The 27,597-nt window shown below is 40.2% G+C and overlaps 1 protein-coding gene across 2 annotated transcripts in view; it reads left to right on the top strand.

Annotated features, from left to right (window-relative positions):
• The first annotated feature begins 5,560 nt into the window (after positions 1 to 5,560).
• The window catches only part of PPEF2 (protein phosphatase with EF-hand domain 2), a 63,806-nt gene continuing 41,769 nt past the window's right edge, over positions 5,561 to 27,597 (top strand). The window contains exons 1-2 of one of the 2 annotated variants that reach the window (XM_073805354.1): positions 5,561 to 5,668; positions 25,035 to 25,172. In XM_073805354.1, the coding sequence (XP_073661455.1) occupies positions 25,118 to 25,172 (55 nt within the window). In that variant the 5' untranslated portion in view covers positions 5,561 to 5,668; positions 25,035 to 25,117. Of the gene's footprint in view, positions 5,669 to 10,152; positions 10,281 to 25,034; positions 25,173 to 27,597 lie in introns of those variants that run through there. The other variant, XM_073805353.1, reaches the window with a different exon arrangement.

Raw genomic sequence — 27,597 nt, 5'->3', positions numbered from 1 at the left:
GAAAAAGAAATAAAAAGGAATCCAAATCAGAAAAGAAGGAAAACTGTCACTGTTTGCAGATGACATGATACTATACATTGAGAATCCTAAAGATGCTACCAGAAAATTACTAGAGCTAATCAATGAATTTGGTAAAGCAGCAGGATACAAAATTAGTGTACAGAAATCTCTTGCATTCCTATACACTAATGATGAAAAATCTGAAAGAGAAACTAAGGAAACACTCCCATTTACCATTGCAACAAAAAGATAAAATACCTAGGAATAAACCTACCTAAGGAGACAAAAAACCTGTATGCAGAAAACTATAAGACAGTGATGAAAGAAATCAAAGATGATACAAACAGATGGAGAGATATAGCATGTTCTTGGATTGGAAGAATCAACATTGTGAAATTGACTATACTATCCAAAGCCATCTACAGATTCAATGCAATCCCTATGAAACTACCAATGGCGTTTTTCCCAGAACTAGAACAAAAAATTGCACAATCTGTATGGAAACAGAAAAGACCCCGAATAGCCAAACAATCTTGAGAAAGAAAAATGGAGCTGGAGGAATCAGACTCCCGGACCTCAGACTATACTACAGAGCTACAGTAATCAAGACAATATGGTACTGGCACAGAAACAGAAAGATAGATCAATGGAACAGGATAGAAAGCCCAGAGATAAACCCATGCACATATGATCACCTTATCTTTGATAAAGGAGGCAAAAATATAGAATGGAGAAAAGACAGCCTGTTCAATAAGTGGTTCTGGGAAAACTGGACAGCTACATATAAAAGAATGAAAGTAGAACACTCCCTGACACCATAAACAAAAATAAACTCAAAATGGATTAAAGACCTAAATGTAAGGCCAGACACTATAAAACTCTTAGAGGAAAACATAGGCCGAATACTCTACGACATAAATCACAGCAAGATCCTTTTTGACCCACCTCCCAGAGAAATGGAAATAAAACCAAAAATAAACAAATGGGACCTAATGAAACTTAAAAGCTTTTGCACAGCAAAGGAAACCATAAACAAGATGAAAAGACAACCCTCAGAATTGGAGAAAATATTTGCAAACGAAGCAACTGACAAAGGATTCATCTCCAAAATATACAAGCAGCTCATGCAGCTCAATATCAAAAAAACATACAACTCAATCCAAAAATGGACAGAAGACCTAAACAGATATTCTCCAGAGAAGATATACAGATGGCCAACAAATACATGAAAAGATGCTCAACATCACCAATCATTAGAGAAATGCAAATCAAAACTACAATGAGGTATCACCTCACACCAGTCAGAATGACCATCATCAAAAAATCTACAAAAAATTAATCCTGGAGAGGGTGTGGAGAAAAGGGAACCCTCTTGCAGTGTTGGTGGGAATGTAAATTGTTACAGTTACTATGGAGAACAGTATGGAGGTTCCTTAAAAAATTAAAAATAGAACTACCATATGAGCCAGCAATCCCACTACTGGGCATATACCCTGAGAAAACCGTATTCAGAAAGAGTCCTGTACTACAGTGTTCATTGCAGCTCTATTTACAATAGCCAGGACATGGAAGCCACCTAAGTGTCCATTGACACATGAATGGATAAAGAAGATGTGGCACATATATACAATGGAATATTAGCCATGGAAAGAAACACAATAGAGTTATTTGTAGTGAGGTGGATGGACCTAGAATCTGTCATACAGAGTGAAGTAAGCCAGAAAGAGAAAAACAAATACCGTATGCTAACCCATACATATGGTATCTTAAAAAAAAAAAAAAAAATGGTTCTAATGAACCTAGGAGCATGCGAAGAATAAAGACACAGTTGTAGAGAATCGACTTGAGGACACGGGGAGGGGGGAAGGGTAAGCTCGGACGAAGTGAGAGAGTATCACTGACGTATATACACTACCAAATGTAAAATAGATAGCTAGTGGGAAGTAGCTGCATGGCACAGGGAGATCAGCTCGGTGCTTTGTGACCACCTAAAGGGTTAGGAGAGGGAGGGTGGGAGGGAGATGCAAGAGGGAGAGGATTTGGGGATATATGTATATGTATAGCTGATTCACTTTGTTATACAGCAGAAACTAACAACACTGTAAAGCAATTATACTCCAATAAAGATGTTAAAAAAAGATGAGCAGGAGCAGGGACTGTAGTTTTTAAACATAAAACTGGCCAGGATCCCAGAAAGAGAACCATCCTAAGATTCTTTCGAGGACTGGGATCCCGTAGCTCAGAAACAGAGACTTTGTAGAAGAAAATTGAGTATTCATCAAAGAGGATGATGCCTTTATGAAAACACTCTGAATAAATTTGGAGGGCTGGACCAAAAGGAGGGAGCTCAAATCCAAGAGCAGACTTACTTAGCTGAAAGGAAGAAGATGACTCATGGAAGTGTTGCAGGAAGGGGGACCCCTTCCAGGGCATGAGAGCAGTCCCTTGTCTAACACTCAGAAATGAATTGTTTGAGGAGACACACATGCTGACAAAGCAAGAGACTATGGGGAAGGGGTGCCTGGGTGGTGAGCAGCAGGGGAAGGGAACCCAGGAGAACTCTGCCACGTGGCTCACAGTCTTGGGTTTTATGGGAATGGGGTTAGTTTCTGGGTTGTCTCTGGCTAATCACTCTGACTCAGGGTCCTTCTTGGTGGCATGGGCATCACTCAACAAAGATGGATTACAGTGTGAAGGATTCTGGGAGGTTGATAGGACATATGGACTGGATTCTCCTCTCTCCTTTTGACCTTTCCTGGATTCTTCCGGTTGGTCGTAGCTTGTTAGTTTTGCATTCCTTACCAGGACCTCCTGTTTAAAATAACTCATGCAAGTGGTTACTATGATGCCTGGCCAGGGCGGGTGGTTTCAGTCAGTGGTTCCCTAACAGAAGCAGAGATTACAGGGGCTCAAGTGGGTACTACACACGGTTCCAAGGATTGTTAGTTCCTCAGGAGTTCAGTTGCGTTGAACCCCATCTCTGACACCATATAATGTCAACCTGAAACAGCGGTTCTTATTAAGCAAAGATGAGTTTATTTGGGAATAGCAGAAGAATTGCAATTTGGCGCCGGAGAAGTATGGTGAACCATAAGCAAGTCCGAGGAGACAAAGTGGAGGTTAGCTTTTATTAGAATCTGGGAGGAAATTGGAGAGTGTTGTTTTGAACAGAAGTCCATTGGAGGAGAATGAGAGTTTGGGCTTGTGGTGGTTTGACATTGGTTTCAAGTTGTTGGCAGTTTGCTGTTAATGAGGAATGTGGAAATCTTTCTGCTGGCTGTGTAAGTTGATAGGAGGGGTGAGAGCTCTTCCTTCATGATTTTCCGACTCCATTTTATTTTATTTCATTTATTTTTTTAAATAAATTTATTTATTATATTTGGCTGTGTTGGGTCTTCGTTGCTGCGCACGGGCTTTCTCTAGTTGCGGCGAGCGGGGGCTACTCTTCATTGCAGTGTGCGGGCCTCTCATCGTCGTGGCTTCTCTTGTTGCAGAGCATGGGCTGTAGGCGTGTGAGCTTCAGTAGTTGTGACTTGCAGGCTCTAGAGGGCAGGCTCAGTAGTTGTGGCGCATGGGCTTAGTTGCTCCACGGCATGCGGGATCTTCCCGGACCAGGGCTCGAACCCATGTCCCCTGCATTGGCAGGCGGATTCTTAACCACTGCGCCACCAGGGAAGTTCCCCGAAACCATTTTAAATTAGGGTTCCATTATCCAGTTAAACAAGTCTGAGAAAAAAGATTCTTCTAAAAGAAATGGAGAACTGTCGTTTGAATAGAGCCTGTTTGAATGTTTGTTAGTCTGACCTTTGATCATGTATTTCTATGTGATGGAATTCTCAATTTATATTTTTATTTATTTTTAATTTTTTTTATCTTTATTGGAGTATAATTGCTTTACAATGTTGTGTTAGTTTCTGCTGTACTCAATTTTTAATAATGTTTCTAATTGAAAAAACTGTTAGACCTTTTTTCTAAGTAGCTACTTCTTTTTTTCTTACGTAGCTACTTTCTTTTGTTTTCTTTTTTTTCTTTTTTTTTTGTGGTACGCAGGCCTCTCACTGTTGTGGCCTCTCCCATTGCGGAGCACAGGCTCCGGACACGCAGGCTCAGCGGCCATGGCTCACGGGCCCAGCTATTCCGTGGCACGTGGGATCCTCCTGGACCGGGGCACGAACCCATGTCCCCAGCATCGGCAGGCGGACTCTCAACCACTGCGCCACCAGGGAAGCCCAAGTAGCTACTTTCTTACTGCTTTTTGAAAGCAATATGAAGCCAAATTATTTCTGATTGTCACTTATAGTTAACAAAATGCTGAAAGAGATGTTGGAAAGGAGATTAAAAATTTTTCCCAAGATACTCAGTGTGATATTCTCCCTATTTCTTATCCCTGAAGTTGTATGGTTCTGAACAGCTGTCCTGAGGAAGCAGCTCTCATACATGGTATGTTATTAAGTGTCAGGATTCAAAGGAGTGCAGAACTGCTTTGTAGAATTTGATATTTTTCACACAAACATGTCAGAAACTTCTTTGAGGATGGAGTCAGAAAAGGTTAAAAGCATGAACAAAAGAGTTTTGATTGTATGTTCTTGTGTCAGTGTGCCAGTGGAACAACTTTGGAAAATGGAATGTCTAGAGGAAAATGTTAGCTGGGTACAGATCGCCCCTGCCCCACCATACTGCACACCTCTCTAGTGGACCAGAATATTCATGTTTCTTATCAGATTGTGTTGGGTCAGCATTGTTAAATTTCCATTATCCGGGGACTTCCATGGTGGTCCAGTGGTTGAGACTCTTAGCTTCCACTGCAGGGCGCTTGGGTTCGATCCCTGGTCAGTGAACTAAGATCCCGCATGCTGCACGGTGTGGCCAAAAAAAAAAAAAAAAAAAAAAAAAAAATTCCATCATCCAATGCCCTTTTAAAAATTTAAAAATCAAATATCAAAAGTAGTTTTACCTTTCTTGCCAGGCACACTGCAATTGAGACTAGAAATTGCTACTCATTAGTCACATTCCATTCTTGTGTTCTTGAAAATATACTGTGATCTTTGGATGAGAATTTGGAGAATACCCTAAGTTTAACCAGGCAAAGGCAAGTCATTGAGGGCTTTTAAGCAGGAAAGTGATTTAGGGAATCTAAATTTCTGGTGGCTTTTAAGATCTTTGTCCGTTGTGCCTCGTGGTTTGACTCTTATGTGTCTAGATGCAGATTTCTGTATATTTATCCTGCCTGGGATTTGTTGTGCTCTCCAAATTCCACATTTATGTCTTTTATTCAATGGAGAATACTCAGTTATTATCCCTCTAAGAACTGTTTTCCTACATCCTCTTGTCTTTTCTCCTGAACTCTAAGTATGTGTGTTACACCTTCTTCTATCCTTTTTGTCTCTTAGTCCTTCTAGTGTTTTGCGGGGAAAAATGAGAGGAGTGGATTTCTCTCTCAATGATATATTCCAGGTAATTTAGAAGATTTTTTTCCTATAAGTCAGATTTTTTTTCAGTGGACTTATTTTTTTTAACATTGAGTTTAAATTTTTAGTTTTATTTTGTTTTATTTTGTTTTAGTTTTTTGGCTGTGCCTCATGGCTTGCAGGATCTTAGTTCCCCGACCAGAGATTGAACCCGGGCCCCCAGCAGTGGAAGCGCTGAGTCCTAACCACTGGACCACCAGGTAAGTCCCAAATTTTTTATTTTAGATGGTCTATTTAGATGGTCTACTTTTTCAAACTTGCCAGGATCTTTTTTTGATAACATTTTGTTCCTTGCTTTGATATCTTTTGTTAAGCTTCTTAACCCGTATACTTATTTTATATTCTGCTTCTAAATTCCATCATCTAGTCCTTGGGTGTCTGATTTTACTGTTTGTTTTTCTGACTCTCCCTCTTGACGGTTTCTGTGGTGTTTTGTAATTTTGGATTGTAAACTTTTGTTCCTCTGGAAATCTGGAAGGCCTGGGTTGATGTTGTGCCCTCCAGAGAGGATGTGTGTTTGTTAATTTCTCAGCTTGTGGTTTCGTAGAACACTCAGGTAGTATAAATTGAAGCCTCAATTTATATTGTTTGAGGGCGAGCCTGTGGTTACAAATTCCCAGAGATAAGCCCTGCTCCCTGATGAGACATTTCAACTCTTCATCTTGTAGGTACCCAAGGCTTTGTCCCTTTATCCTCCACCTCTCAAGGCAATTGTCACAGAACCAAAGGTTCAAGCTTACTAGGACTAGCAGATGTCCTCAGAACCACCATGGCATCAATGCCTCCTTACCTCCCAAGTTTCCTCTCTATTTCCTATTCTCCTTTACTCCCTTTATTCTCTCTGATTTTACTTCCTCACTTGCAAGCTCAGCTAAGCATTATGCATCTAGGAAGATATTTCTTTATCGTGCCTAGCTTTGTAGTGGGAATGTTTTTTCAAGATATCTATCCCTCCAAAATGTCCAGAAATGAAAGAGCTGTATGAGCAATTTTTATTTTTTAAAGTTCACTCTGTGTCTGGTATGAAGAGTGAGTTGGACGGGGCCGATAATGGAAAAGTGAAAAACAGGTTAACATTATAATAGAACAGATAAGAAATACAGAGGGATCGCAGGTGTGTATACAACCTAAATGTCCATTGACACATGAATGGATAAAGAAAATGTGATATGTACCTAACAATGGAATATTATCCAGCCTTCAAAAAGAAGGAAATCCTGCCATATGTGACAACATGGATACGCCTTGAAGACATTATGCTAAGTGAAATAAGCCAATCACAGAGGAAAAAATACTGCATGATTCCACTTAAGTGAGTTGATGGGGTTTAGGACATGTGACCCCAAAATACCACACCTTGACATATTGAATATTTTAAGCTAAAGGAGTTTGAAAAAATGTCAGAAGCAGGAAGACCACTCTGCCCACCTCCCGTCCTTGCCCTTCTTCCCTGAAACATGTCATAAAATGCTCATGTGCGAAGTTTCCCCCACTTTACTACAATTCCCTCACCCTCCTGAACCTCTCACGTTCCTCCACCGTGATACACTCTTCATCAAATCCAGCATAAAATACTCAGGTCTAACTGTTTCTTTGGATCTTCATTTTCGTATGAAGGCTCCTATGTCATGTACAACTACATTGAATAAATTTGTATACTTTCCGTATAGTTTCCCCCATTAATCCATCTTTGTCAGTTTAATTTTCAGACCCAGCCAGTGACCTTAAAAGGGCCGAGAAAAGATTTTTCCTCCATTGTAAGGTATCTAAAATAGAGTCGTAGAATCCAGGAGCTAGGAAGAAGAGGAAATGGGAAGTTGCTAGCCAAGGGGTATAAAGTTTCAGTTCTGCAAGAGGAATAGGTTTTAGAGACCTGTTGTACAACACTGTGCTCACAGTTAACAATTATACACTTAAATTTTTCAAGAGGATAGAGCTCATATTAAGTGTTCTTATCACATAAAAAAGCAAAAAAAAATTGTTTTAATAAAAAAGAAGAAAGCTTGGCTTATGGCAATCATATAGAAGATGGAGAGAGCTGACTTTTAAAGTACACAAGTAACATAGTATTATAAAAATAAGCCAGAGAATTCCCTGAAAGTCCAGTGGTTAGGACTCCATGCTTCCACTGCTAGGGGCCTGGGTTCAATCCCTGGTCGGGGAATTAAGATCCTGCAAACTGTGCAGCATGGCCACAAAAAAAAAAATATTAAAAAAATAACAATAAATGAACCAGACAGTCAACAGCGTAATCCATTGCTTCTCCTCCTCACTCAGACCTAGCCCTCTCCCCTAGAGATAACTTCTGTCTATATTCATTAAGACTTTTTATGTATTTATGTTTTATGTAGATATGATTTTTATTCAGGTATGGTGAGGCCAACAGATCAGAATTGCCATTGAAAAGGTAGCTGATTACTCACAGTTCCCAAAAGGAGGGAGGTGCACCACAGCCACTATGCAGGGCCACAGGAGAGAACACTGAGGTTGGCTGGTCGCAGGCAGAGAGAGATAGGGAAGCTGTGTGCAGCGTTTTTGTGGTTTTTGAGGGGAAGAATGTCTGCTGACACAGGGTAATGGGCTAAACAGGTCTAAAATGGGCTAGTTTGAATAATTTCATTGGCTCCATCACATAGGAGCTGCCCCTAGTTGTCTGGTACTGGCCTTGGGTGGGTAGGGCTGTGGGAATAGTGGCCCTGAGTGTAACAGCCGATAAAGGAGGCAGTTGCGGATGTGGGTCTGGGCTGGGTGGTTTGCACGTGAAAATCGCACCCGCAGCCCTTTGCTGTCTCTAGGAATCAGCTAACCCTGGGAGGGGTGGGCCCTCTCTGGTCAGCAAAGCCCCAAGATGCCAAAGTATCAACACAGAAACTAGAAAACATTTCATTGTACAAAATAATTTTTTTCTTCCAAATTGAGGTTATATTTTATATATTTCAGCAGGTTGCCTTTTTCACATAGCACAAAATATGAACATCTCTTTATGACAGAGGATATTGATCTAATTTTTTAAATGGCTACATAGTATTCTCCTGTATGTACAATAACTTATTTCACCATTCTACAATTTTTGAACTTTTGTTTCCAGTTTTTCATGATCATGAACAATATGGTAGTGAAAATCCTTACCGCTTTTTTTTTTTTTTTTTTTTTGCGGTACATGGGCCTCTCACTGTTGTGGCCTCTCCCGTTGCGGAGCACAGGCTCCAGACGTGCAGGCTCAGCGGCCGTGGCTCACGGGCCCAGCCGCTCCGCGGCATGTGGGATCTTCCCGGACCGGGGCACGAACCCGTGTCCCCTGCATCGGCAGGCGGACTCTCAACCACTGCGCCACCAGGGAAGCCCCTTACCGCTTTTTGTATGGTTTTATACTTTTATAAAATACTTAAAAGTGAGATTTCTGGACCAAAGGGTTTACGTGTTACAAATTTGTAATTTAATAAATTAAATACATAATTTAATAAATCTCAGTTAAAGTTTAATCTAGTTTAATTCCAAAAAAGTAAAACAATTTACATTCCACCAGTAGCGTAATGGAACGGGCTGTTTTTCTCATACTCTCAATAATATAGGATTTTATCAGTCTTTTAACTTTTAGTCAATTTGGGGAAGCTATCAGTATCTTAGCTGTTAACCACTAACAAAAATTGAGCCTATGTGAAAATACCAGACATAAGAGAATTCAAGGGAAAAAGGATTTAAAAGAGCAGAGTGATATTTTATTTTGATAGGTCACCTTCTACCAAGAAAATAGCCATAAACCTTAATGTATTCTATAATTTCCAATGTCAGTGTCATATGGTTCAATCTAATATTTAATTGCATAGCTTCAAAATGTATAATGCAAAGATTCAGAAACACAAAGATAAATTGCTAAACCTGTACTTATCATAGAAATCTTTAAAACATTTCTTTCAAAGATGAGCAGATCAGGAAGAATAAATAAGGATAAAGAGGATTTGAACAACATAATTAACAAGCTTGACCTACTAAATACACGTAAGTAAACAGAGTATACATTTTTTTGCAAATTCCCATGGAATATTTAGTACCTCCCAGCACACACATAAGCATCTTAGATTTATTGAAAAAGTAAATTTTCTGACAATAGTGATTACTATTTTAATATAGTAATAGTTTAGGTTGTAACCTAAGGAAAAAGTGCCCATAGTAGGAAAAAGCAAGAAAAGGCAAAATGTTTCAATCAAGTTTTGCAAACAGAGAAAAGACAGCCACAAGGAAGAATGCCTTGGCCCCTGCGTGGCTCCAGCTGGGACCCCTTGGGCTCTGGAGCCATCTCTGGAGCCATCTCTGGAGCCCCCAGGCCCATCTGTCTTGTCAGCACTCTTCTGTTTCTAGGTTAAGGAGCTCAGCCTTCTCAGATGTGGCTTGAGAAACATAGCCTTCTAATCCAGGAGAGTAAGAAGACTTAGGATTGGGGAGGGGGCAGGAGTGAGCAGCAGAGAAACAGTCTTCAGGGGTTGGGCCTGGGTGTGAGGGACATACCCCAACTGAGCAACCTCCCTCTTCAAATCCTCCTCGCAGGCCTGATCTGACTGAGGTCAGAGCTGCCTGCTGCCTGAAAGCAAGGAGCCCTGAATGCTTGGCCAGGGCTGTGGATATCCTCACTGGCTTTCTCGGGGAAGGTATGCCGGACTAGACCGGCACCTAATTTATCGGACTCTAGATCTGGAAGAAATCAGATCAGCCCGGCATCCCTCGGCCAACCCTGAAGACAAGATGGGGATCACACCTGTGTGTTAAAGTGGTTTCTGCTTCGTTGTGGCTCGTAGTAAACACATACCAAAGAAGGTAAGAGCTTTCTTTCTAGCCTGAAGTACAGAAATAGCTGAGACCATGAGGGCAACAAACTTACGTTTCACCCGGGAAATAGATACAGGTTTGGCCTGGGGACAGAGTAAGAGACGGCCCCTTTGTTATCTCATCCATTTACCAAGGGAGGGTCTTTGCTGTGTGTGTTTCGAGGTCTTCGAGTCCTGGATGATCAATCTTGCATTTCTTGGGTTCACTTACTGGGCAGATAAACAATTACCTACATTAAAAAAAAAAAAGATAATGTCAGATATGGATGATACTAAGTCAAATCCTAGAAGGACAAGGACTCTCACCCATGCAGTGTAAATGTGCCAGTTACCAGAGAAGATGGCTCAGCTGGGGAATCACCAGCTAGAGAAGCAGTTAGTCATTACCAAAAGGCGCTGAGGACATATCAAGCTCATGTTTCATTTTTTTTTTTAATAGGAGATAGTCTTTTTTAAAAAATTTATTTATTCTTGGCTGTGTTGGGTCTTCGTTTCTGTGCGAGGGCTTTCTCTAGTTGTAGCAAGCGGGGGCCACTCTTCATCGCGGTGCACGGGCCTCTCACTGTCGCAGCCTCTCTTGTTGCGGAGCACAAGCTCCAGACGCGCAGGCTCAGTAGTTGTGGCTCACGGGCCTAGTTGCTCCGCGGCATGTGGGATCCTCCCAGACCAGGGCTCGAACCCGTGTCCCCTGCATTGGCAGGCAGATTCTCAACCACTGCGCCACCAGGGAAGCCCCCATTTTTCATTTTTGATCTTATGCAGTTTTTACTTTTTCAGGTTTTGCCCTGAGAATTATTTTACTTCTTTCTATTCTGTGCACTTCCAAAACCCAAACACTTTAATATATAGCACGGCTCTATAGGCAAGTTACCAATGATCAAAGCAGGCTGTGAGTCATTGGTGGACTCAATCATTGCTGAATTCCCTTCCATCTCTAAAACTGCAGGTATCTAGGGGGAGTTTGCTTAGCTTGGTCATGATGGCTTCTCACTTTACCCCATACTCAGATTCTGCTTCCACAACATCCCTTATATCTGGGAACCATTTTGTGGATTAAAAAAAAAAAAAGATATGGTGCTTTTTTCTTTGATTATTTCTTTATTATGTTAAACCAAGATAAGCAAGGTGAGCCTTTCATTTTGATTTGCAAGGGAAAAGATAACAACTCTTTGACAATCCCCAATACAATAACCTTCAAAAATAGAGGAAGGAGGGGCTTCCCTGGTGGCGCAGTGGTTGAGAGTCCGTCTGCCGATGCAGGGGACAGGGGTTCGTGCCCCAGTCCGGGAAGATCCCACATGCCGCGGAGCGGCTGGGCCCGTGAGCCATGGCTGCTGAGCCTGCGCGTCCGGAGCCTGTGCTCCGCAACGGGAGAGGCCACGACAGTGAGAGGCCTGCGTACCGCAAAAAAAAAAAAAAAAAAAAAAAAAATAGAGGAAGGAGAATGGGGTAGAAGTAAAGGAGGGGAAAAAATATAGATGTGGAATCCACTCTTGATGTTTAGTTAGTACATCTCACAGTGCTTCCTGAAGAAGAGCTAGAGAAAGATTCATCTATGTTGTGTAAAAATAAATCCAGCATAAAGTTTATTCAATTACTATTTAATGACTCTCCACTCCGTGTCAGGTACTGTGCTAAGTCCTGGAGATAAAATGATGAATTTGCTCACACACAGTCTTTGCTCTCAAGGAACTCACAGTCTAATAGTAGAGAGATACAAAATTGAAAACTAGAATATGGTATTTCAGTGATGAAAATGTTGACAAAAATTCAATGAACTATCAAGAGGAAAAAAAAAGGGAATTTTATTTGAGCCAAACTGAGGATTATAACCCAGGAAGTAGATTCTCAGAAAACTCTGAGAACTGTTCCGCCTCTTAAAAGTGGAAGGCACAGTCGTATACATTATGGAGACAAAGGATCGTACATCAAAATGACTAATAGAATGCTTGGCAAGGACTGATAGTCAATTCTAGATTGTCCAGTAGAACTTATGTCAATTTACCCTGTATGTGCATTATGCATACCCATTGTTTTATATTGAATTATAGATATCATCAGTAGTTTCAAGTCATTTACATCATTATTCTAGTTGGAGTTTTAAATATACATTGAGAGGCACAAGAGATTATTACTCTTAATCACACAGAGCACCATCAATATAGCCAACAACAATAGCAAAGTCAGAAGCAAAGATTTAAGCCATGAATCCCCAGGGCTTAAACATTTACCCAGAGTTTCATTTAGACTAGAAAGGGGATTGTTCAATGCAGAAATCTGATTTTATATGTGACTCATTAGATAGCTATATTAGCGGGCTAATCTGGTATGAAAGCACAACATTCAGTTTGGATTACAGAACCAGTTTCCCATTGCAAAGCAGTTTTAAAAATCGAGCCATTTGTTTTTCCAACATCACTTTCCCATTACAGAAACTTCAGAATTGAGTACATTTATCAAATGTAGTAAACAAACAGGGAGGTATATGCTGACAGGAAACTTTACAGGAACATCTGAAAATTCAGTGTCAAGAATTATGGCTGATGCCTTTTATTGACCAAGGAATTTGATGACAGATCCAACAATCAGTTAAAGTGCCTCCAGTAACTATACTTTGTGACAACTTACTACAGAATTTTCCTTCGGTCTTCAACACTGGGGCAAAAGGATAGCTAGAAGTAAAACGAATAACTTTAAATTTTGATAGAGAGATAGATATTTGGTAAATACTACAGTTGAACTAGTAGGATGGGTCTAACAGGCCTGGTCCAGACTCTTGTACTGTTGTCTTCTTCTTCTGTCCTAGCTTGGTGATGCTTGAATTAGTTAGTTGAAGTCAGGTGTGAGAAACAGGGCCCAAAGTCCATTTAGGTGGAGGGGCCTTTTTATTTTATTTATTTATTTGTTTATTTTTAAATTTTGTTTTACACCACCACCACCCCATGGCTTTCCCCCCTTGGTGTCCATACATTTGTTCTCTACATCTGTGTCTCAGTTTCTGCCCTGCAAACCGGTTCATCTGTACCATTTTTTTAGGCTCCACATATATGTGTTAATATACAATATTTGTTTTTCTCTTTCTGACTTACTTCACCTGTATGACAGTCTCTAGATCCATGCATGTCTCAAAAAATGACCCAATTTAGTTCCTTTTTATGGCTGAGTAATAGTCCATTGTATATACCCATCTGTTGTATATGTCATATATTGTATATGTCCGTCTGTCGATGGGCATTTACGTTGCTTCCATGACCTAGCTATTGTAAATAGTGCTGCAATGAACACTGGGGTACATGTGTCTTTTTGAATTATGGTTTCTCAGGGTATATGCCCAGTAGCGGGATTGCTGGGTCATATGGTAATACTATTTTTAGTGTTTTAAGGAATCGCCATACTCTTCTTCATAGTGGCTGTATCAATTTACATTCCCACCAACAGTGCAAGAGGGTTCCCTTTTCTCCACACCCTCTCCAGCATTTGTTGTTTGTAGATTTTCTGATGATGCCCATTCTAACTGGTGTGAGGTGATACCTCACTGTAGTTTTGATTTGCATTTCTCTAATAATTAGTCATGTTGAGCAGCTTTTCATGTGCTTCTTGGCCACCTGTATATCTTCTTTGGAGAAATGTCTATTTAGGTCTTCTACCTATTTTTGGATTTGGCTGTTTGTTTTTTCAATATTGAGCTGCATGAGATTAATCCTTTTGGAGATTAATCCTTTGTCCGTTGATTCGTTTGCAAATACTTCCTCCATTCTGAGGGTTGTCTTTTCATCTTGCTTCTGGTTTCCTTTGCTGTGCAAAAGCTTTGAAGCTTCATTAGGTCCCATTTGTTTATTTTTGTTTTTATCTCCATTACTCTAGGAGGTGGATCAAAGAAGATCTTACAGTGATTTATGTCAAAGAGTGTTCTTCCTATGTTTTCCTCTAAGAGTTTGATAGTGTCTGGTCTTACATTTAGGTCTCTAATCCATTTTGAGTTTATTTTTCTGCATGGTGTTAGGGAGTGTTCTGATTCCATTCTTTTACATGTAGCTATCCAATTTTCCCAGCACCACTTATTGAAGAGACTGTCTTTTCCCCATTGTATATCCTTGCCTCCTTTGTCATAGATTAGCTGACCATAGGTGCCTGGGTTTATCTCTGGGCTTTCTATCGTGTTCCATTGATCTATGTTTCTGTTTTTGTGCCAGTACCATATTGTCTTGATTACTGTAGCTTTGTAATATAGTCTGAAATCAGGGAGTCTGATTCCTCCAGCTCTGCTTTTTTCCCTCAAGACTGCTTTGGCTATTCAGAGTCTTTTGTGTCTCCATAGAAATATTAAGATTTTTTGTTCTAGTTCTATAAAAAAGGCCATTGGTAATTTGATAGGGATTGCATTGAATCTGTAGATTGCTTTGGGTAGAATAGCCATTTTCACAATATTGATTCTTCCAATCCAAGAACATGGTATATCTCTCCATCTGTTGATATCATCTTTAATTTCTTTCATCAGTGTCTTATAGTTTTCTGCATACAGGTCTTTTGTCTCCCTAGGTAGGTTTATTCCTAGGTATTTTATTCTTTTTGTTGCAATGGTAAATGGGAGAGTTTCCTTAATTTCTCTTTCAGATATTTCGTCATTACTGTATAGGAATGCAAGAGATTTCTGTGCATTAATTTTGTATCCTGCAACTTTACCACATTCATTGAGTAGCTCTAGTAGCTTTCTGGTAGCATCTTTAGGATTCTCTATGTATAGTATCACGTCATCTGCAAACAGTGACAGTTTTCCTTCTTCTTTTCCAATTTGTATTCCTTTTATTTCTTTTTCTTCTCTGATTACCATGGCTAGGACTTCCAAAACTATGTTGAATAATAGTGGTGAGAGTGGACATCCTTGTCTTGTTCCTGATCTTTGAGGAAATGCTTTCAGTTTTTCATCATTGAGAATGATGTTTGCTGTGGGTTTGTCATATATGGCCTTTATTATGTTGAGGTAGGGTCCCTCTATGCCCACTTTCTGGAGAGTTTTTATCATAAATGGGTGTTGAATTTTGTCAGAAGCTTTTTCTGCATCTATTGAGATGATCATATGGTTTTTCTTCTTCAATTTGTTAATATGGTGTATCACATTGATTGATTTTCATATATTGAAAAATTCTTGCATTCCTGGGATAAATCCCACTTGATCATGTGGTGTGTGATCCTTTTAATGTGTTGTTGGATTCTGTTTGCTAGTATTTTGTTGAGGATTTTTGCATCTATATTCATCAGTGATATTGGTCTGTAATTTTCTTTTTTTGTAGTATCTTTGTCTGGTTTTGGTATCAGGGTGATGGTGGCCTTATAGAGTGAGTTTGGGAGTGTTCCTTCCTCTGCAATTTTTTGAAAGAGTTTGAAAAGGATGGGTGTTAGCTCTTCTCTAGATATTTGATAGAATTCCCCTGTGAAGCCATCTGGTCCTGGACTTCTGTTTGTTGGAAGATTTTTAATCACAGTTTCAATTTCATTACTTGTGATTGGTCTGTTCATATTTTCTCTTTCTTCCTGGTTCAGGTTGGAAGGTTATACCTTTCTGAGAATTTGCCCATTTCTTCCAGGTTGTCCATTTTATTGGCATAGAGTTGCTTGTAGTAGTCTCTTAAGATGCTTCGTATTTCTGTGGTGTCTTTTGTAACTACCCCTTTTCCATTTTTAATTATAATGATTTGAGTCCTCTCCCTCTTTTTCTTCATGAGTCTGGCTCATGGCTTATCAATTTTGTTTATCTTCTCAAAGAGCCAGCCTTTAGTTTTATTGATCTTTGCTATTGTTTTCTTTGTTTCTATATCATTTATTTCTGCTCTGATCTTTATGATTTCTTTCCTTCTGCTAACTTTGGGTTTTGCTGTTCTTCTTTCTCTAGTTTCTTTAGGTGTAAGGTTAGATTGTTTATTTGAGATTTTTCTTGTTTCTTGAGGTAGGCTTGTATAGCTATAAACTTCCCTCTTAGAACTGCTTTTGCTGCATCCCGTAGGTTTTGGATCATCGTGTTTTCATTGCCATTTGTCTTTAGGTATTTTTTGATTTCCTCTTTGATTTCTTCAGTGATCTCTTGGTTATTAAGTAATGTGTTGTTTAGCCTCCATGTGTTTGTGTTTTTTACATTTTGTTCCCTGTAATTCATTTCTAATCTCATAGTGTTGTGGTCAGAAAAGATGCTTGATATGATTTCAGTTTTCTTAAATTTACTAAGGCTTGATTTGTGACCCAAGATATGATCTATCCTGGAGAATATTCCATGCGCCCTTGAGAAGAAAGTGTAATCTGCTGTTTTTGGATGGAATGTCCTATAAATATCAATTAAATCTATCTGGTCTATTGTGTCATTTGATGCTTTTGTTTCCTTATTAATTTTCTGTTTGGATGATCTGTCCATTGGTGTAAGTGAGGTGTTAAAGTCCCCCACTATTATTGTGTTACTGTCGATTTCCTCTTTTATAACTGTTAGCAGTTGCCTTATGTATTGAGGTGTTCCTGTGTTGGGTGCATATATATTTATAATTGTTATATCATCTTCTTGGATTGATCCCTTGATCATTATGTAGTGTCCTTCCTTGTCTCTTGTAACATTCTTTATTTTAAAATCTAATTTATCTGATATGAGTATTGCTACTCCAGGTTTCTTTTGATTTCCATTTGTATGGGGTATCTTTTTCCATTCCCTCACTTTCAGTCTGTATGTGTCCCTAGGTCTGAAGTGGGTCTCTTGTAGACAGCATATATATGGGTCTTGTTTTTGTCTCCATTCAGCAAGCCTGTGTCTCTTGGTTGGAGCATTTAATCCATTAACATTTAAGGTAATTATCGATATGTCTGTTCCTATGACCATTTTCTTAATTGTTTTGGGTTTGTTTTTGTAGGTCCTTTTCTTCTCTTGTGTTTCCTACTTAGAGAAGTTCCTTTAGCATTTGTTGTAGAGCTGCTTTGGTGGTGCTGAATTCTCTTACTTTTTGCTTGTCTGTAAAACTTTTAATTTCTCCATGGAATCTGAATGAGATCCTTGCTGGGTAGAGTAATCTTGGTTGTAGTTTCTTCCCTTTCATCACTTTAAATATGTCATGCCACTCACTTCTGGCTTGTAGAGTTTCTGCTGAGAAATCAGCTGTTAACCTTATGGGAGTTCCCTTGTATGTTATTTGTCGTTTTTCCTTTGCTGCTTTCAATAATTTTTCTTTGTCTTTAATTTTTGCCAATTTGATTATTATGTGTCTCAGCGTGTTTCTCCTTGGATTTATCCTGTATGGGACTCTCTGTGCTTCCTGGACTTGTGTGGCTATTTCCTTTCCCATGTTAGGGAAGTTTTTGACTATAATATCTTCAAATATTTTCTCTGGTCCTTTCTCTGTCTCTTCTCCTTCTGGGACCCCTATAACGCGAATGTTGTTGTGTTTAATGTTGTCCCAGAGGTCTCTTATGCTGTCTTCATTTCTTTTCATTCTTTTTTCTTTATTCTGTTCTGCAGCAGTGAATTCCACCATTCTGTCTTCCAGGTCACTTATCCGTTCTTCTGCCTCAGTTTTTCTCCTATTGATTACTTCTAGTGTGTTTTTCATTTCAGTGATTGTATTGTTCATGTCTGTTTGTTTGTTCTTTAATTCTTCTAGGTTTTTGTTAAACATTTCTTGCATCTTCTCAATCTTTGCCTCCATTCTTTTTCCGAGGTCCTGGATCATCTTCACTATCATGATTCTGAATTCTTTTTCTGGAAGGTTGCCTATCTCCATTTCATTTAGTTGTTTTTCTGGGGTTTTATGTTGTTCCTTCATCTGGTACATAGCCCTCTGCCTTTTCATCTTGTCTGTCTTTCTGTGAATGTGGTTTTTGTTCCACAGGCTGCAGGATTGTAGTTCTTCTTGCTTCTGCTGTCTGCCCTCTGGTGGATGAGGCTATCTAAGAGGTTTGTGCAAATTTGGAGGGGCCTTTTTAAAAATGAGAGATGTGGGGCACTTCCCTGGCGGTCCAGTGGTTAGCACTCGGCACTTTCACTGCTGGGGCCCAGGTTTGATCCCTGGTCGGAGAACTAAGGTCCCACAAGCCACATGGCAAGTCCCAAAATAAATAAATAAAATAAAGATGTGAATCCATGAATTAATGTCTTTCGGTTTGGCTGTACATGGATCAGTTAATAATACTTGACAAGGTTCTTGCCATCATGGCTGCAAAGAATCTTTTATTTGATGTCCTTTCCAATAAACAAAACCTTTAGGTAGTATTCCATGACCCTTAAGGTTTTCATCTCCTAGAAGCTTGCTGTAAGAGGAGCTAGTTACCAGTGTTTTAAAATGTCTCAATAAGACCCTGTCAATAATGTAATATATTTCTTTTGAACCACCATGGGTGAAAGTTTCCAAAAATATTGTTTTCTCTATAAAAGCATTTTCTCAGATGTCCAAGAGGTAACGAATGTACATGCTGGAGTGATGGCAGTTGTGCGTCAATAGACACTATAAGGTTTTTCTGGTTTGCTTTTTAATCGGGTCGATATCATATTTGTGTTGTGGGGTCAAAATTCCCCTTTTTTGTTCCAGTATCTGCTTCTTTTCTTTGGCTGTGGTTTCCTGAGCCTGTAGAAAGAAATCTTTTATTTCATTAGCAGGGTTAATGGAGAGCAGTGGACATTCCCAAGGCTGGGCAAGATTAGTGTTTCAAGCTGCCTCTTTGGCTGCAGCATCAACAGGCTGATTTCCTTTTGCTTCCACAGTGTCAGATTTGGAATGTCCTGGTGTTTTAATAATTGCTAACTGTTTTCCTTTTTTTTTTTTTGGCTGCACCTCGCGGCTTGCAGGATCTTAGTTCCCCGAGCAGGGATTGAACCCCAGCCCCTGGCAGTGAAAGTGCTAAGTTCTAACCACTGGCCCGCCAGGGAATTCCCCCATTTTTTAAATAGGTTGTCTTGAAGAGGTTAAAAACCTCATTGTTTCCATAGCATTCCAAAATTGTGTGCTACTCCAAAAGCAAAGCAACTGTCAGTGTAAAATTTTGTTATCTGGTCTTTGGCTAGTTGGCAAGCTTGGGTTAAGGCAGTTAGGTCAGCTTATTTTGCTGACGTTGTTTCTGGTAAATAAGAACTTTCAGTTGTGTCCACTGTGGATGTTATTGCATATCCAGCTCGGTAATATTCATCCCTTAAGGAGGACCCATCTGTAAATCAAATAGATTAGCCTTATCAGTAGGAGCTTCTTGTAAGTCATTCCTGGGAGCAAAAAGATAATCTCTTAACACTGTGCAGTTTGGTTGTTTTCTTCCTGTAGTGCTGGAAGCAAAGTTGCAGGGTTAAGGTTATTACATAGAACCAAGACAGTATTAGGTGCAGAAAGCAACAGTGCCTCTTAAGAAGTTAGTTGGCATACAGAATAGTGCTAAATGTAGTGAGAGTTTAGAAGAGACTCAACTGAGTGTGGGACGTAAATAATTAAAGGAGACCCCATTACTATTTCTTCAGTAGCCTTACATAAGAGAGCCCCTGCTGAAAGGGCTCACATACAATGTAGAAGTCCTTTGCTACCGAGTCTAATTTAGTTTTGGAGCATAAAAGCAAGTCATTTACAAGTATTTTTGTAAAAGGGTCAGAGTAAGACAATAGCTATCTATAAGTGACAGAAGACTTAAAAGCATGGTTAAAGACCTGATTACAATGCAGTTGTCAAGGAAATTGGGCTATTTCTGTGAGGTATGAAATTTTAAGATAATGACTAGAATTATGGACATTTCAAATTTTAGAAACTTCATATAATTTCTAGAACATTCATATTAATAACGTTTACCCATAGAATATAACTTAAGAAGGTTTATCATTACTCATTTGACAATGTTTCCCATGTAATTTAACAGACCAAATAAGCCTGATTATTTTAATATCTCTCTTTGAGATGTTCAGGGGCCCTCTGTAGTATCCCAGAGTTAGCTAGAGGTCAAAAGAACTTCATTTAGAATTTGATGTGAGAAAGTTTGTCAAAGATATCAAAAGGTTTTAAATGTTTGGCCAAGTAGGATCATAAGTCACCGTGAAACAATATTTATTCACTTAACCAAAGTGACAGTAAACGATTTTAAAGGCAAGTGCAGAAAGTTACTGGTAAAGAAACTTCACAATCTGTTATTAAAAGCAAATTAACATTTCAAAGAAAACTTAGAGAAAAAAATCAAATTCTAGTTTTACACGTTTTCACACTTAATATTAAAATTCACTTATTTAATCAAATTCAATCTAATCTAAGACAATCTTTTTCTTCTTTTTTTTGGCTGCATTGATTCTTCGTTGCTGCGCGCTGGCTTTCTCTAGTTGAGGCGAGTGGGGCTTACTCTTCGTTGTGGTGTACGGGCTTCTCATTGCGGTGGCTTCTCTTGTTGCAGAGCACGGGCTCTAGGCATGCGGGCTTCAGAAGTTGTGGCATGCGGGCTCAGTAGTTGTGGCGCATGGGCTTAGTTGCTCTGTGGCATGTGGGATCTTCCCGGACCAAGGATCGAACCCGTGTCCCCTGCATTGGCAGGCGGATTCTTAACCACTGCTCCACCAGGGAAGTTCCTCTAAGATACTCTTGACCATGCATAAAACTCTTTTCTCAAGGTTCCCATTTTAGAATAAATTTTTAGAAATATATGCCATTTCAAAGTATAATCTTTCAATAAAGCACAAAATATTTATTAATATTCTCATACATATTTAGTTTCACTGTAATAAGAAGTCAAAAGTAGGTAAACATAGACTCCTTTAGCAATTAATGTTTCAGCATTTTATCTTATTAAAAATGGTCTAGAGGGAAAAAAATGATCTAGACATTCAATGAATTTCCATCATTTAACTTATCAGAGCTCTAAGCTTTCAAGTTGCCAGAAATCTGGAGAAACTATTTTTAGGTAGGCATACCATAAAACATAATTGTTCTTAAATAGTTTAACCAAAACCTTTTATCCCATTTATTTCATTACCTATGAAAATATCATCAGATCATTAATTTTCTCGTTAACAAATTTTATAACCTAGATAAAAGAACTTACTGAATTTCAGTAAACCTAGGTACAATAAAAGTATTCTACTTAATGTTGATGACTCTAAAGACATGTCTATATTAATTAAACCATCAGTTTAAGCTTGCTTTTTATTTCAGTAAAGATTAATCCTAGATCACGTGATCGTTTAAAAATTTGTGTTAGTTTAAGTTACATTTAGAAATATTTGATTTGTAAGCACTTGCTTTTAAGTCAATTAAATAGAGCTCTTTTGCAAATTAATTTTGGTAACGCCATCCAGAGGTAGGGTTATAGTGTTTTTATAACATACACACATACATATATCCAGATAGACACAGACAGAGATCTCATAGTTTTCTTGCTTGAGTTTTAGAAAGCTCCCCTCTCCTTTTTTTTCCCCCTTTCAGTTTTAAGTTCTATTAATTGAGCCAAGGCTGTAGTCTCAGGCGATATGGGCTGTGTTTACATTTCAAGACATGATAAGAGTTATAACTTTAAGCTTTCTCCTAGGAATACTTCTGTTCTCTCAGGGTCAGAATTTTGCGAAGATGTTTTATCATACTGGCTTTCTCTACAGTTTTGGAACGTCAAAAGAGTTCTATCCTGGCCATTTAAAGAGTTAAGATTAAAGTGCTTGCAAGCATTGGCTTTGTTTCAATTGTACATGAAGCCAGCCGGGGTTCCAGGAGTGGGTGCACATACGGGAGCTGTTCAGCCTTTGAGGCACGGTTTTCCATTATTCATTTGGTACCCTAACTCAGATATGATCCGAACAACCTTCTGAGGTCAGTGTGATGGATCGAATGTGTGCTGCTTCTGAGTCTAGCTTCCCAAGGAGTTACCCTTGGGTCTGTTCGACTCTCTTACATGTCTGAGTCTCTCCCTCCAGCAGTCTAAAACTGCCATGGGTGCCCAGAGCACTAGGTGATCAGCCTTATAGTGTCCCCTGGGGAGCAGAATTTACTTAATGATTGTACTGGGATCCCCTGTAGGACCACTGCATGGCATGAGGATTGATTCTCAGACACTTCCGCTAGGTTCTCAGTCACCTGAGGACACATGATGGCCGGAAGGAGCGAAGTCCCTTTTCTTCAGACCTCAGCAGGCTCAGTCTCTCATTTCACCAGCAACAGTTTGTTCAGACCATATCTTTCCAACTGAAGCCAAATTTAAAAAAAAGATGGCCAATCCAGTTCACTTCAAAGTTCCTCCTAGGTGTCTGCCTAGGAATTTCCCCTTAGGTCCCTGCCTAGGAAATAGGAAATATACCAGTATCCCCTTAGGACTCCAAGTCCCAAGAGAAACAGCTTGAATAAAATTCAGGACGTCATTTAAAGCAATGGTGTCTGGGTATCAGGAGAACTCACCAAAGCACCTGAGGCATACTAAGAAGTGGATGGGGCTCAAAGGGCCCACGCTGGTACCAAGCACTGGTTTGGGGTAGACTCCAGGTGTCCTCTGGTGGGTGTCTCTGATATCCTGTTGGCTACCCCAAGAAAATGACGAGAAAAATTCAGTTAACTATCAAGTTAAGAAGAAAAATAAAGGGAACTTTATTTGAGCCAAACAGAATTGTAACCTAGGAAGCAGCTTCTCAGAAAGCTCTAAGAACTGTTCCACTTGTTAGGAGCCAATGGCACAGTCATATACATTTTGGAGACAAAGAATTGTACGTCAAAATGACACACTGGTATTTTACATAAAGTTCATCAAGGATACGTAGTCCAGGTAAGCCTGGGCAAAGTGAGCAGCGAGTCGCCATGACCCCCTACAGAGCTGGGAAAGAGCACTGTTCTTATAAGAAACCACATTGCTAGCATAAGAAGAAAGAAAAAAAAATCATCTTTATGCTTCAGCAGGCACCCCCATCTTTGAGGAGGTCTGGTTAATGTGTAATGCAGATGCATATGACACATCAGGGAGGGAAGGAAGAGGCCCAAACAAACACAGAGAGAATTTTGTGTTTAATTCTTCTTGTCCTGCCTTGAAATGTAAATTTTATTTCATCAGAGATGTGACTGGGATATTCAGGAGTTCAGAGGAGGGGCATGTTGAACTGGCTTCTTTAAGGAAGGCGAGGCCTGAAGTGAGCCTTAAGGCATGAGTAAAGTTAGTCAAGTGTGGGCTAGGACATTCCAGGTAAGAGCAAAAACCCAGAAGTCATGGCGGTCAAGAAGTAGAGTCGAAGAAAGGAGAAAAGAGAGATGAGGCTGGAGGAGGAGGCTTTGGGGAAGATGAGTTCTATTTGCGTTACGTGGAGTCTGAGGCACCCCAGCGTTCAGCAGGAAGCAGCGTGTGTGAGGCTGAAATTCAGAGTTAGTCTGAAATGGAGATGGAGATTTAAGAGGGAGGAAGTGATAGCTGAAAGTGTGAGTTGACTCAGTTATTTAAGAAGCATAGACAGAGGGCTTCCCTGGTGGCACAGTGGTTGAGAGTCCGCCTGCCGATGCAGGGGACACGGGTTCGTGCCCTGGTCCGGGAAGATCCCACATGCCGCGGAGCGGCTGGGCCCGTGAGCCATGGCCGCTGAGCCTGCGCGTCCGGAGCCTGTGCTCTACAATGGGCAGAGGCCACAACAGTGAGAGGCCCGCGTACCGCAAAAAAACAAAAAGAAGCATATACAGAGTGAGGAGAGCAGACATTTGAGACTAGAATGCAAATCAAATCGACATTTAAGGGGTGGATAGAGAAAAATGAGCTCAGGAAGGAGAGAGAATAAAGAGACAGTATGAAACAAAATTCATATTTTATGGCACGACAAGAAGAATTTAAACATAAAAAAATGTCTCTGCCCTTTGGCCTCCTCTCTCCCCTCTACTGTGCACTGTGTGTCCGCATTATGCTTCGACCAAACCTCCCCCATCGGCAGGAATACCTGCTCAGCCATAAAGTCAACCTTCTCCCAGCACCAACACCTCCCAGACAATTGCTTGAAGATGACATTCCTTCTTGATCTTGTAAGGGGTCACATGACCCGCCACTTTGTACTTGCAGATCTGGACTGTGTAAACTGTAATACATCATTTGCTGTAGAGCTCTCTGTCTCAGAAGAAACTTATATAACCGTGCCTTGATTTCTAACCAGCAGAACAGTTCTCAGAGCTTTCTGAGACGCTCTTCCTGGGTTATAAATCCTCAAATTTGGCTCAAATAAAATTTTCCAACTCTTTCTTAGATTGACTGATTAATGTTGTGTCAACAAGAGATAGGAGCATGGCATCATGGAAAGCCAAGGGGTAGAATTTAAATCAAGGCATGGCTTATGACGTGATGGCTTTGCTGTTCTGACAAGGTCAAGGCTGAAAAGGTGAAGGCATTGGAGACATCAGCATGAAAAGGTTTGGTCAATAGTGAGGATGAAAAACATGGTGTTAAGAGGAATTAAGGAGAAAATAAGTGGTCTGCTCCAGAGAAATCTGGATGAGAAGAAAAGAGAAGTTGGGTTATAGCTTGAGGGATATAGGAGGTCAAAGGATGATGATGATGATGAAATGCTCTGAGAAGAGACTTCAGTATGTTTTTAGTCTGAAGAAAATCTAGTAGGAAGGTTGAAAACATAGGGGAGAGATGAGATGACACATGGAGGAAACATAGGGGAGGAATATCTCATGCACTGAGGCTGGGGAGGTGGGGGGAGGGTGCTATCACATGATAGCCTCACATTTTTTTTATGATGTGGGAGACAAGGTTCATAGATAATTTGGTCTACCTGAACTAATATTCTGCCCACATCTCCCTATTGCAGGTTCCTTCTTCCTTTTGTCAACAAACAATTCACTCTCCCTTGGACCTGCTATCTGCGTCCTGCAGAAACATTATACTTACGCTATGGGAAGCGGCACCTCAACCCAACATCATTTTGCTTTCCAGAATGCAGAGAAAGGTATGCGCTTCCCACCTTCAGACTAACTGTGGGTACCCCGAAGCCTACATTGCACAGGGAGGGGCTTCTCAGGGTGGGCGGGAAATCGTTACATTTCTCCTCATGCTAACTCTTGAAAATCGGCTTCTCCTCCTTGTAACATGACCACTAGGATGCTCAGCTGAATGTCTTAGGACTTGATGAACTATATTTAATAGAATTAAAATTTACTCAAGGAGTCAGTGTTGTCCATTGGGGTTTATCCCAAACTACACCTTACAACTGAATGAAATAAGATTGGGCAAAAAGGGGATGAAAGAGCGTTCTAGGTAGAGGGTACAAAGGTCGTGAAGTAGCAAGGAGAGAGACATATTCAAGGAACTGAGTGGTCTGAAGTGAACAAGATGGAGGGTGACATGGCATGAGGCTGCTGAGGTGTGCAGAGCCCACGTCACTCAGGAGCTTGTAGGATTTTAAACTTTATCCTAAAGACAAGAAGAACCACTGAAGAATTCAAAACAAGGAGTTCTAGAATAAGATTTACATACATAAAAGACCTTTCTGGCTTCCATGAAGAAGGGATTGAGACAGGCTGGATGGTGGTGGTAAGAGTAGAAGGAAGAAGATTTATTTATTTATTATTTTTTAAAAATAAATTTATTTAATTTATTTTGGCTGCGTTGGATCTTCGTTGCTGCACGCGGGCTTTCTCTAGTTGTGGCGAGCGGGGGCTACTCTTCGTTGTGGTGCGCGGGCTTCTCATTGCGGTGGCTTCTCTTGTTGCGGAGCACGGGCTCTAGGCGCGCAGGCTTCAGTAGTTGCAGCACGTGGGCTCAGGAGTTGTGGCGCATGGGCTCTAGAGCGCAGGCTCAGTAGTTGTGGCACACAGGCTTAGCTGCTCCATGGCATGTGGGATCTTCTCGGACCAGGGCTCGAACCCGTGTCCCCTACATTGGCAGGTGGATTCTTAACTACTGGGCCACCAGGGAAGCCCGGAAGAACAATTTAGAAGCTACTAAAGTCATCTAAGCAGGAGATGAAAATGCCTTGGTCCAGAGTTGGTGGCAGTAGAGATGGAGAGAAGAGGGTGAATTCCAACAATATTCAGGAGGTGGAATTGATAGGATCCACCTGATTACATGTGTGGGGTTGGGGAAAAGGATGGATCAAGAATGACCTCCAGGTTTCTAGCTAGCAAACATGGGCAGATGATAATGCCAATTTCTGACATAAAGATAATGGAGAAGAACCAAGCTCGAGTAGAAGGAAGGTGCTGAGTTTATACACGCTGGGTTTGAGATGCCCATGCAACATGCAGGTGGATGTGCTGAGTAGGCAGTTGCATATTCAGATCTGGATTTTGGAAACGTTGGTGGAGATACATGCATTTGGAAGGCATCAGAGTACGGGTGATTGTTGAAGCCATGGGGGTCACTGAAGTAGCCTAGAGTGACAGTAAAGTCAGGTCGGAGACCAGGGCCTAGGACAGAGCCATGAGGGACTCCAGTACTTATTAAGCATCAGTCGAAGAGGATGAGCCAACGAAAGAGGCCGAGGAGAGGCAACCAGAGATGAAGGAAGAAGCAAGGGAAATAGTGACAGCACCTTGTTTATATAAGCCTAAGCAACTTTATAAGCTCAGGCTTCCTTTCTAGTTTGGCAATAGGTCCCAGGCTCATCTTGCATATTTTTGGCTCCAGACCAGAAATAGCTATTTCTCCCGAGCTTGGGGTGTTCGCTACCAGGTTGGTCATTATTTTCTGCACCTTTTCAGTGACCAGATCCAGAAAATATGTATTATTTTAATGACCAGTTTATATTTAGGATCACAGTATTTTTACTTAACTTTGATATGATATTATATCTATATCTCGTTTCTCTTTAAAAACCCTTTTTTCCCTAATGATACTGATGTGGTATTATTTACTTTGTCCTATAGTATATAAAAAAGTTTCTGAAAAATAATAACAATACTATTATAACGATATGATTACTGAAAACTCTTTAAGATTTCTTTGTAGTTCTTTTTGTCCTTTGAGTACATCCACTAGGCATATACAACTTACTGAATTTTCAAATCATTTGAAAGAACTCCTTTCTGTGTGGTTATGCCACTAACTTGTACAAGATTAGATTCACTTGTTTGACTTTTGCTTTTCAGAGATTGATATTTTTTTTAATTTTGATTTAACTTTGCTTTATAATTTTATAAAACATTTATACAATTCCCATTCCAATTATCTGGTGCTGCGTAACAAACGACCCCAAAACTGAGTGGCTTAAGACAATGATTTTATTCCGCTCATGATTTTGTGGGTCAGGAATTTGCAAAGGGCCCAGCTAGATGGCTTGTCTGTGATCCTCAGGGCAGCTGGGGCTGGAGGTTCTGCTTCCAGGACGGCTCTTCACCTTGGCCTCTGTCCCCCCACATGGTTGCCTTGTCCTT

Source organism: Tursiops truncatus, chromosome 5 (assembly GCF_011762595.2).
Source record: "Tursiops truncatus isolate mTurTru1 chromosome 5, mTurTru1.mat.Y, whole genome shotgun sequence".
In the NCBI taxonomy this organism is placed as follows: Eukaryota; Metazoa; Chordata; class Mammalia; order Artiodactyla; family Delphinidae; genus Tursiops; species Tursiops truncatus.
This window is presented reverse-complemented; position numbering and strand designations above follow the sequence as displayed.